This window comes from Schistocerca piceifrons, chromosome 1, assembly GCF_021461385.2.
Source record: "Schistocerca piceifrons isolate TAMUIC-IGC-003096 chromosome 1, iqSchPice1.1, whole genome shotgun sequence".
Taxonomy (NCBI): domain Eukaryota; kingdom Metazoa; phylum Arthropoda; class Insecta; order Orthoptera; family Acrididae; genus Schistocerca; species Schistocerca piceifrons.
The window spans coordinates 676902709-676914912 of record NC_060138.1 but is presented as its reverse complement, the minus strand read 5'-3'; the positions used below and the strand labels follow the sequence as shown (position 1 = coordinate 676914912).

General features: G+C 37.3%; 2 protein-coding genes across 4 annotated transcripts in view; one reads left to right on the top strand and one right to left on the bottom strand.

The window, feature by feature from the left end:
• The window catches only part of LOC124709089 (acylamino-acid-releasing enzyme-like), a 126541-nt gene extending 119735 nt beyond the window's left edge, over window positions 1–6806 (top strand). For all 3 annotated transcript variants that reach the window (XM_047240748.1, XM_047240740.1, XM_047240755.1), the window contains 2 exons: window positions 1008–1217; window positions 6624–6806. In XM_047240748.1, coding sequence (XP_047096704.1) covers window positions 1008–1217; window positions 6624–6720 — 307 coding nt within the window. In that variant the 3' untranslated portion in view covers window positions 6721–6806. The remainder of the gene's footprint in view (window positions 1–1007; window positions 1218–6623) is intronic.
• A 602-nt stretch (window positions 6807–7408) lies between these two features.
• LOC124709111 (GTP-binding protein 128up) overlaps window positions 7409–12204 on the bottom strand; it is a 44053-nt gene continuing 39257 nt past the window's right edge. The window contains exon 8 of the mRNA XM_047240767.1: window positions 7409–7652. Within this exon, the coding sequence (XP_047096723.1) occupies window positions 7550–7652 (103 nt within the window). The 3' untranslated portion in view covers window positions 7409–7549. The remainder of the gene's footprint in view (window positions 7653–12204) is intronic.

Below are 12204 nucleotides of genomic sequence, written 5' to 3'. Positions count from 1 at the left end.
CAAGCGATTGGGCCATTGTTTCAGAATTAAATTATGTACATTATTGAGAAAAATTATGTGAAATGCATAACGGAAAATATTGTAGTGCACTAATATATACGTCGATAGACACACAAACATACACACAAAAGTCAAGCTTTCGCAACAAACTGTTGCCTCATCAGGAAAGAGGGAAGGAGAGGGAAAGACGAAAGGATGTGGGTTTTGGTAAGGAGTCATTCCAATCCCTGGAGTGGAAAGACTTACCTTAGGAGGAAAAAAGGACAGGTATACACTCGCACACATACTCAGATCCATCCGCACATACACAGACACAAGCAGACACATCCTTTCGTCTTTCCCTCTCCTTCCCTCTTTCCTGATGAGGCAACAGTTTGTTAAAGCTTGAATTTTGTATGTCTATCAACGTGCCAGCGCTTTCGTTTGGTAAGTCACATCATCTTTGTTTTTAGGTATATTTTTCCCATGTGGAATGTTTCCCTCTATTAATTCATATATATGATGTATATGAACTGGAACATGTAATGAGGGGACCAGCTTTTAGTTTGTAGTACAAGTTATACAAAATTAGGTTTAAGTGGTAGATGTTTTTGCTGTTATTCGGTAGGGATTCAAAAGCTAGTATTGGTTAAGCGAGTTTCGAAATAATGAGTCTACTGTAATGGATTAAGAGTGGAAACCGTCATTGTGAAGCCTATGCCAAGTGTGACAGACAAGATGTAGTATTTTTGGACTTGGGACTTCATTCGTTATGTTCCTTACCATTCAAATGCCATTTACCTTAAGCATTATCTCCACTTTTACTAGCCAGAAAATATGAGATTTGTATTTACTCTTCCACTTGTGGTCTACTCCAGTTCATGCTGCTTCTTTGTTTTGAAGTAAGACTGTTTTTACTTTTGATTATTACATTTTATGTTTTGCAATTTAAATGGAACTAGAGTTAACAGAATTGTTAATCTCGTTACATCTTTCAATCTCACGTAAAATGCAACTTCATATTCTAGGACGGCAGTGGAAGCTGGCTATCAGTACAATGTGCTACAAGACATGAGCCTTGAAGCATTTGAGAAGATGAAGAAATGTTCACCTGTTAACCATATAAATAATGTAGTTGCCCCAACATTATTTATGGTTGGGAAGAAGGATGCAAGAGTGCCAAGCAGTCAAGCAATTGGTTACTACCACCTTCTGCGGTCTAACAATGTTAAAACAAAGTAAGTGTGTCTTCTTTAGAAAAAATAAAATAAATCATTGCACAAGGTGCACCCGCTTGAGGTGCTAGAAAATATATAACCACTGTTAATGAAAACCACTTTCACAGTATAAAAAAAATTAGAAAAGTGGTTTAGTTTTATGTTCTTACTTATATTGCGAGTTATAATGCAATAAGGTTGTATATGGTAATCTGACATCGAGCAATTGTTTGATATTCTGGAGGAAGGTAAAAATGATTACGCTTAAATAGTTACAAATAATAATGCTACCCTGTGGATCTGCAAGTTATTTGTAAATTTGCCTTTATATCATACCACCTGATATGAAATTTTCATGATGTTTCATTGCATTATACTGTATATTGACAACTTATTATTTTTGAGCTGTGGGCCAGTCGTAATAATCGTATGCAGTCTTTTATCAATGTCCCTGTCTGCCATTCAGTACTTCCTGTATGTGGTGAGCAGCAATTTATCCTTTTCATGTTGTTATAAATATAATGTGTATTATACAAATATTTTATTTTCCTAATTGGCTGAAAGGAATGAAGACATTATGAAAAACTAATTTCTACTTGTGTCTGTCTTTACATCATGACACAATATTGAAGTTCGGCAGAAGTCTTAATGTTCTTGTTGCTGGAATACCAAATTACACATCTTGTTCACTGCTCAAAGAATTTTTGGTAAAATAAGTTACGGCCCGTTTTTGGAGCTACCTAAAGTACTGCCTAGAAATAAACACAGTGGAAGGAAGATGGCTACTACCCACTGTCAAGACTTGTAGCAAGCATTTCAGAAAGCAGAGATCGATGATGTAGCATTGTATTTTCTGATTTCTTTAATGGGGCAATGTGTCAGTGCTGCTCCTTGAATACACAAATCACAAGAAACGCTGTAAAAGACATTCATGCAATCCACAACAACTTGTAATTTGTGTGCGTGTGCTGTGGAAGAAGAAAGGGTACTTATTCTTCCTGTTCCCTGTTGAAACCTGTAGGGTTTTTCCTGAGTTGGAAACAGTTTTTCTTAATTGTTTTTATTGTTACACTATCATTTCTGTTGTACTAATGAAATGTGTAAGAGAAGCTGGTACAGAAATCTTAAACTTGTATACCACAACAATCAAGGAGCATCTCATTTCCAGAGCTACCCTTCCTTACTTCTAAAATAGTAAATATGCAATTAATTTATGTATAAATTAGTGCAATCGCATGAGAAACTGAAATATCTGGCAGAATTACAATTTGCAGACATAAAAATGTCCATATTATTGTTGTATTGTACATTTAATTTCCTTCACTTACACAGATTTTATACAGTGTATTGGAGAGATTACGATTTTTAATCATAGATACCAATTACATATGTTTTTGCATGCAATTTGGGCATTTTAATCGATTCTACAGTCTTCTCAGTTTTGCGTAATTGGGGGTTTCGCTGTACTTGTGAAAACTTCTGATGTATATATCATATTACAGTTAAATTTAAAAAAAGATCTCTTAATCCATTCAAGAATCTGTTACCAGTCTCATCCGTTTGTACATTGAGCACATTATCAAATCCCTCCTATTGACTGATATTTCTAGCTCTTTAAGGTGGTCAAGCTTCCTTCCTTTCTTCACTATGTGCACCTGTAAAGATTCTTCAATACCTTTTAGTGGGTGGCAACTCAATTGAATTATTATTATTATTTTTAATTTAAATGGTCCAAACACTGTTGAGAAATTTGGGCATTTGCTGTTTGCCAGAGTTCAATAAATGCCAAGCCCATTCTACATTAGCCTCATTGATGTCAACTCTTTGAATAAAGTATACCATAATCTTTCTTCCAATATTATGAGAAGGAAAGTTGCTACTCGCCATATAGCAGAGATGCTGATTCGCAGATAGACACAACAAAAAGACTCTCACAATTACAGCTTTCGGCAAGTAAAGCCTTCTCAGTTGCCTGAGACTGCAGTTTTGTGTGTGTGTGTGTGTGTGTGTGTGTGTGTGTGTGTGTGTGTGTGTCTATTGTTGACGAAAGTGTAATCACCAAAAGCTTTAATTGTGATTATCTTTTTGTTGTGCCTATCTGCAACTCAGCATCTCCACTATATGGTGAGTAGCAAATTCCCTTCTCATAATATTGTTGCAGTCCATCCTGGATTTTCCATTGTTTTCTATTGGTATTGTTATATAGAGAATATTAAAGTAAATTTTCGTAGTTGACTGTATGGAAAGTCAGGTTTCAGTTAAAATTCCACTTTCCAAGTTAATAGAGCAGCTTGAAGTCAGTGTATAAAGAAATGTGAGATAACAGCCATCAGTATGAAATTCCTAGAGAGTTGGATTACTTAATTTATACATGGAGCTGGGCTTGCTACATCAGTTAAAATGTACGCATAATGTTATGATGTGTGTGAAAAAATGTTATGTTTGTTGGCAGTTGTGCCAAAAAGTGTGCTGAAGCTGAAAAGAACACTATGTAAAATAATTTGGTAGAAATAAGTTTTTCTAGTAATTGTTGGGGGTCATTATTACAGCAGCTGAAATGAATTCGGAAACAGTTGGTTAATATACTGGGTGGCCCAAAAAGGATGGTCGGATTTGAACTGCGTAGTACCATTGAAAGGTGAGGAGGGGGGACCACTGCCGGCCGTCTGCAAGTCGGCCATTACACCCAGTTTGCCACGAGATGGCGCAGTGGACGGTCGAGCATCGTGTTTTTGCTGTGGAACAGTTTTTCAGAAATGATGAATCGTTTATTACTGTGCAACGATTGTTTCGACAACGTTTTGGTGTAGCGCGTGATGGACCCATTCCAGATCGCAGATCCATATCACGTTGGGTGACTGCATTCCGGACAACAGGGTCTGTCAAAAGTGGTAAATCTACAGGGCGTACACGTACGGCAGTTACTCCACAGAACATTGATGATGTTAGAGCGTCAGTGCTGCAAAGCCCGCGTCGTTCCACTAGGCGTCGTGCTCAAACTTTAGGCCTCAGCCGTAGTTCGTTGCAGCGTATTTTAAGCCGTGAGTTACAGTTTCACCCATACAAAATTATGATCACGCAAAAGCTGTATGATCGTGATTTTGAGCAGCGAAGACGATTTTGTGAATCAATGCTTGACATTTTGTACTCTAATAATGATGTTGTGCTTCTTATGTCAGATGAAGCCCATTTCCATTTAGACGGCTATGTCAATAAACAAAACTGCAGGTATTGGGCAGCAGATAATCCCAGAGAATTGCACCAAAAGCCTCTTCATAGTGCTAAGGTAACAGTCTGGTGTGGAATTTCAAGATTGGGGATTGTTGGTCCTTATTTTTTTGAGGAGAACAACGCTACAGTCACAGTGAACTCGAAACGTTACGTTAACATGCTACGTAGCTTTTTGGTGCCGAAACTGCGAGAGTTACATGTAAATCGAGATCGAATTTGGTTTCAACAGGACGGGGCCACGGCCCACACAGCCAATGACTCCATGTGTGTTTTAAGGCGGATGTTCCCCCACCACATCATCTCGCGTTTTGGAGATGTCCACTGGCCCGCGAGATCACCTGACCTCTCAGCCTGTGATTTTTTTCTTTGGGGATACCTAAAGTCAAAAGTCTACGTAAAGAAGCCCCGAAACTTAATTGATCTGAAGGAGGCAATCAGTGCGGAAATTATGGCAATTCAAGAAGAAACAGTAGTGAAAGTGATGGAAAATTTCGAGGAAAGACTTGTGGAATGCATCACCGAGGAAGGACACCATCTTCCGGAAGTCATTTTCCGTACATGATTTTTTGTGGTTAGTTCTTGTAATTGGGTGCCTGGGAGCATTTAGTTACGTAATTGAATAAAATTAATTTGTAAAACTGATGGAGTTATAGTTATTTAAAATGTGACCATCCTTTTTGGGCCACCCTGTATTATGAGAGTTTTATGCTTATAAAACTTACCTGGTAATTGATTCTACTTACAAAAGCCTTTGGAGATATTAAAGGTTCAGTGATTTTAGACATCATGAAATTATTCTATTGCCTCTGTAGTAGTATACTTCACAAGTGGTCCACTCTCATTTGATCCTACAGTTATTTTATTTCTGAGATCAAAAATGACTATCACTGGTGATTACTAGGCCATACCAACACTAAATGGACAGTATTGACTAAACCCCTTCATTAAAAGCAATTTTTAGGTCAGTGACTGCTTCACCTTCAAAAGAACAAGACGAAAAATTCTCTTTGTGGAAGGAACAGGAATAAATGCACGTAATAATGGTGAGATGAAAGCAAGCTTTTAATTATAAAATTTTTTGTTGTGGCACACTAAAAAGCAGAATGTTGTATTTTTGTTGACTCTTAAAATTTTTTTTGACCTGCCTCTATTCTGCACCTGAGTGAAGAGTATGCCCAGTTCATTTGTCCCCCGTCACCCGGAATACTTAGTGGCTACTTAAAAGGATATGTGTTGGCATGCCTCGACTTGTTACATGCTCTCTCGGTATTACTGCAAATGTAAGTCAAATCAGGGCTTTTGGGGACCAAAACATGTCACAGTTATCAAGACAATGCATTTTGTACAAGTTGGCTTGTGTCTTGGAATACCATTTGACTAGAGTAGGTCATCTTATCCAGCATGCCAGTCACTTGAAACCAACCAAGCACATGAATGTCTTTAGGATCAAGAGGTGACCAGTGGTCATCATTCCAGTTCACCCTAATGTTAACTGTGAAGGACTTTACGCTTAATGAAAGCTTGAAGAGACCTCAAGTCTTCTCCAGCATCCTCCAAAGTTCACTCTCAAAAATTGTTCCCAGTGTCGAGAATGATGTTACAGGATCCACTGCAATCAAATTTATAAATTGGAAATTTCTTTTGATTGTGTGCAAGGACTTCTTTAAACAGTTGGGCTCTGAACTCACCTATGTTGATACAATATGGGTGCAGAGTTTGCTGCCTACATCATGAGAACAGGGATAGCGATTGTGGGAATTTAGTAAATGGGCCATTCATGATTTGAGGAAATTTTTTTAAAAATAAATATCATTCTTTTTAAAAAGTGGAGTGCTGTATTTGTTACCTGGTGGCTTCTCACACTGAATTAGGTAGCTGTGTGTCAGGAATGTACTTTCTATCTCAGTGGGTAGAAGGAAGTAAATGAAGGAGCAACTTACAATTTAATGGGTTACTGGATGTAACAGGTACTCTTATCCATATGATTGTACCCTTTCTATTCAGCAACAGACCAGTAGTTCCTAGCACTTATTTCTCCTAGGAAAGATTTTCATTATTCTCAACCGTAATAACTGGTGTTACTTTACAGACACAATCATAATGCAGTACTTAATTCATAATATGAATTTTGCACTGTTACACCAAAAAAGAAAATTTATTTCAGCTATGCATACATAAGGATTTCTTTTGTTTTAGGTTGCTGCTTTATGAGGACAATCATCCACTTAGTCAAGTTCCTGTGGAAATGGACAACCTTATAAACTCAGTTTTGTGGTTCATGCAGCACATGTAATAAGAAAGATTCTTTTCTAATATATGTTATATAAGTACATTATTTTCTTATATTACAGGAATTAAAACATTTTTCTTTAAACATTGCATTGTTTTAGCTTTCTTACTCTGCCCCCCCCCCCCCCCCCAATGATCTCATAATAAACATTAAGTCCAAACCTTACTCTTGTGAGTGATGTTTACAGTCTCTAGTAATGTACTATAGCTGGAGTCACAAACAATGGCAGTCAACTTTAGGCGTGTTCTTGCACCTGATGTAATACATACTCTTAACAGCCCTGGAGTGTTCAGTAGTGTTCTGAACATTATGCCATGAATGTTGTAGCCAGTGCGAGCATTAAACATAATCATAATGAGTTACTTAGTGAATTTTTATTCCATTTACTGTAAATTATATGGCTGATAGTGATGTGTGACACATTCTACATAAGCAAGTGAGACATAAATCGCAGGATACTTGCTTTCTTTAAGTGCAAAGCATCTGTATGCTTGGAACTGGCAATTCTATACTCCCTGTCCATGCCTAGACCTGCGTGGACCACCATCGTTTCTGAACTGGTCTATAAAATTTAAGGTTTGTACACACAAATTAATTTTGTAATAACTTAGTCTTACTTTTTGATAAGTAATCTATAACATAAGTTACTGGATACCAGGTAAATTTATTCTAGAGTCAATTTTTGTACAGGTTGGATTCACTAAATATTTTATTTTTTATAAAATCAACATTCACAAATATTCACTGATTTCAAAGTATTCAGAATTGATGTTTATAAGTTGGCACTATCAGAAGATGCCTTAAGTTTTCAGTGCCATCAAAAAATACAAAATCAGACCTTTTTCACAATCTGGACAACATCTTCATCCATGAGCATATGATCCTTGCCAACTTTCTGAGGTTGATGTTTTACAGAAGATCCCCATACGAGTGCACTGAAAATATAAGGAAACATGCCATTAGCAAACTTTTTAGAAAATCATTTACTACTCTCTCTCTCTCCTCATATGTTATCCCCCATCCACTATCGCTCTTTAACCTTTTATGCACACATTTATTAACGTTCTATAAAACCATTTTATTTATTATACTGACTTTCATTTGGATGATCTTTAATAAATGGGACATGATGATGAAATAGTTACTGTGGTTTGTAATTTACAATAGTTTTCCAGTATTTGTCTTCACTGCTGGATTTACATCTACAATACAACAAAACCCACTTATCATTACTATCACTTCTTCAACAGATGTACTTTCACCACTGCACTGTATGCTTCATGTCTTAGCAATATAGTAAAGCATTGAAGATTGACACTTTAAAGGAGGCTATGTCTTTCCATTTGCCATCAGACTTAAAACCTAATAAGTTCCGAAAGCATGAATAATTCTCATATTGAAGGTCTGCAGTTTGGTAGCAGGAACTTACACTGCACAATGTGTAAATTTATATTTTTTGGATGTGCAGGGCAACAATCCACAATCAGAATTTTCTGTTATGATTCTTGCATCAGGGCTACGCAATTGCTTCTTGAATAGTTTAGATGTCATCCATGCTTTGTTACTGGCACTGTAGTTTGTTGGCAATGCTTTTAAAACAATGTCCCTCCCCTTACACAAACACAAACAAACAAACATCATTGATTTCTTTCAGGACTATTAGCATTGCTGTAAAGCAAACTCTACATTTCTTTCCACGACAGTCAAGTGTTTTGTTTCGAAGAATGCTGAAAAAGATCCTAGTTTCATTTATCTTGAAGATGTCCCTTGGTTTACATTTCTTTTTGCCATTCACTAAAATGTTTACATTTACCTGTCCCCTTCACCACATGCAGTTTTGTACACTGCATTATACCACTACTTCAATCTATCAACCCGTCCATTAGATATGGAGAAGCCCTTCAGTCCAAGTATATTGGCCACCTTCAGTACCTTTCCACACACCATTGTGTGCTACCTGAAAACAGTTTGTAATTTCTTCCAGCTCCACATATTTAGAGCAACTGACATGTTTCATCTTTTTTTAAAATTTGGTGAGAATTACAGAAAACCCTGTGTCAAAGCAGACTTACTGGATGGGATGAGAAGGAAAAAAATGGATTATGGATTTTAAATTACCAGAAGACATTTTGAATAACACCCATATATATTTAAATAAGGGTGTCCTACAAACAATTATGGCATCAACTGTGACTTTCAGATCCTTTACTAAAAAACTTACATTACAACATTGCTCACCTATCTTAAAACCTCCTTCCCACGATAAATGAGCCTTGTAAGCTTGTCAGCTTAACCATTCGTGACTTCAAGAACTTTCACTGAGTGCTCTGCTGTCATACACTAAGACGACAAAAGTCATGGAATAATGATATGCACATATACAGATGACAGTAGTATCGCACACACAAGATACAAAAGGGTAGTGCATTAGGGGAGCTGTCATTTGTACTCAGATGATTCATGTGAAAATGTGTCTGACATGATTATGGCCTCACAATGGAGATAAACATGATTATGGCCTCACAATGGAGATAAACAGACTCCGAATGCGGAATGATAGTTGGAGCTAGACGCAAGGGACATTCGATTTTGGGAATCATTAGGGAATTCAATATTCTGAGATCCACAGTGTCAAGAGTGTGCCAAGAATACCAAATTTTAGGTATTACCTCTCACCACAGATGACACAGTGGGCAACGGCCTTCAATTAACGACTGAGAGCAGCAGCATTTGCGTACAGTTGTCAGTGTTAACAGACAAGCAACACTGCGTGAAATAACCACAGAAATCAATGTGGGGTGTACGATGAACATATCCGTTAGGAGAGTGTGCTGAAATATGGTGTTAAAGGGCTATGGCAGCAGCAGATAGCTGACGTGAGTACCTTTGCTAACAGCACATCATCACCTGCAGTGCCTTTCCTGGGCTTGTGACCTTATTGGTTGCACCCTAGATGACTGGAAAACTGTGGCTGGGTCAGATGAGTCTAGGTTTCAGTTGGTAAGAGCAGATGGTAGGGTTCAAGTGTGGTCCAGACCCCAAAAAGCCATGGACACAAGGCAGTGTGCAAGTTGATGGAGGCTCCATAATGGTGTGGGCTGTGTTTACATGGAATGGACTGCATCCTTTGGTCCAGCTGAATCCATCATTAACTGGATATGGTTACATTCAGCTACTTGGAGACCATTTGAAGCATACAAGGACTTCAAACAATGGTGGAACTTTTATGGATGACAATGCGTCGCGTCACCAGACCACAATTGATCGCAAATGGTTTTAAGAATATTCTGAATAATTCTTGTGAATGATTTGACCATGCAAATAGCCCAACACAAATCTTGTTCAACATTAGACACAACTGAGAAATCATTTCATGCACAAAATCCTGCAACGGCAACACTTTTGTCATTATGGACAGCTACAGAGGCAGCATGTCTCAAATATTTCTGCAGGGGACTTCCAATGACTTGTCGAGTCCATTCCATGTCAAGTTACTGCACTATACCGGGCAAAAGGAGATCCGTCATGGTAACTAACTTCTTTTAGCTTTAAGATCAACCTCAGTATTTGTTCTACTACCATCTAACACCCTCCTGAGTTCTGTAATACCACAGGCACATGGTTGAACTGTGGCCAAGCATTTCAGTCCAAGACATCTTTGTGACTATCATCACCTTCAATTGCGAAATAATTACTAGTGCAACTGACCGAGCGGGGTGGCGCAGTGGTTAGACACTGGACTCGCATTCGGGAGGACGACGGTTCAATTCCGCGTCCGGCCATCCTGATTTAGGTTTTCCGTGATTTCCCTAAATCACTCCAGGCAAATGCTGGGATGGTTCCTCTGAAAGGGCACGGCCGACTTCCTTCCCAATCCTTCCCTCATCCGATGAGACCGATGACCACGCTGTCTGGTCTCCTTCCCCAAACCAACCAACCAACCAACTAGTGCAACTGAAAGGCACTTTGAGACCTAGCAATGCAGATTCTACTCATTATGTAAATAATTTTTCTCTGTTTTCCATCATACATATAACACACATACTGTATGTGCAAACTACGTTGTCAATCGGTGTGGTGGCTGATGGGAGCAGCCATAAAGGCACAGTTGCTACCATTTGTAACTTTGCCGATTGTCAACTTAGTCTGCATGTAGCAATGACTGAATTCTTATTCACATATTTCAAATAACTTCAATTTTATTAATTTCCCCAATTACTGATTACAATAATTAATTAGTTCACATAGAAATATTCTATTTACTAAAATATTCATAATTTATTATACCTAAAGACCACGTGCCTGTCAATATTCAAGGATTTTAAAATTTGATTGTTTCAGGACTGACCTAGTTTATTTAAAAGCTCTTATTACTGATGTTTCAATGAATGTTTTACTTTTTCCAAGAACTCAATATCTCAGATGTTATATGTATTCAAAATTTTTGTTTTCCAGAGAGTTCCAATATTAAAATGTAATTATTTTCAAAATTCATAACTATAGTTTTGTAACCCCAATTTTCACTAAAATGAGTTGTTAATTTGTTAATTAGGCCAGTTAGAAAAATTAATTTTCTCAAGAACCCATGGTAAATTTTAGGAATTCCATTACACATTAAACTGATTCCCATAAAACAGTACTGATGATTTTGCCATTTGTTAGTTTTACAGCTAATGGTTAATCAAATGTACTTCTTTAACTATTGTATCTTTGTGGCCTATATGTTAATAACTAAAATGTAACAGTCCAGTATTTTGTCAATTTATAATTTCCTGTAATACATGCAGCTATACATAGCATGCACAAAGCCTTAGCGAGTCAGAAGCTAGCATTCATTATGCAAATAATCTATGTTTCGTCACATAATTTTCAGACAGTTGGTATCATAGTGCAAAGTTACTTTGCCAGTATTGGGCACGTGGTCAAACTATTCAGCCATTATTTTATTTATGTCATTTGCCAGTCACTGCTATGTAGTTAAAGTATAAAATTAAAATGTTGCCACTTTTAAAATATTTAGCCGCTCTTAGATGATGTGAAATCCAAAATTCCTGAACACAAGCTAGTCACTATGCTAGTTACTATGCGACAATAAACCAAGGAGACCGAAAAGTAATTTCTGCAATGTTGCGTATGTTATTTAAGAACTGTTTACCAAATCCAACAATCACAGGAAGACTATCAAAGAAGAAATGTTTGAGACTTTGGAGGCATTGTTATAGGTTGGTAATGTTTCATCTTCACAACGGTATCTGTAAACTGAACGGGTGACCTCAATGATAATACAACGTGATGTGGCCTGTGCATTTCTTCACATGTTCATGTAAATATTAACACAGCAAATGCCCCACTTACCACGGAAACTTGAAATTGTAGCTTTGCATAACTCGTGTGTTCCCAAAGATATAAAAAAAGAGCCACTTCCAATTTTCCAATACATGTCAAATACTGTTGATTAACTATTCATTCAACGCAGTAAACAAGCAT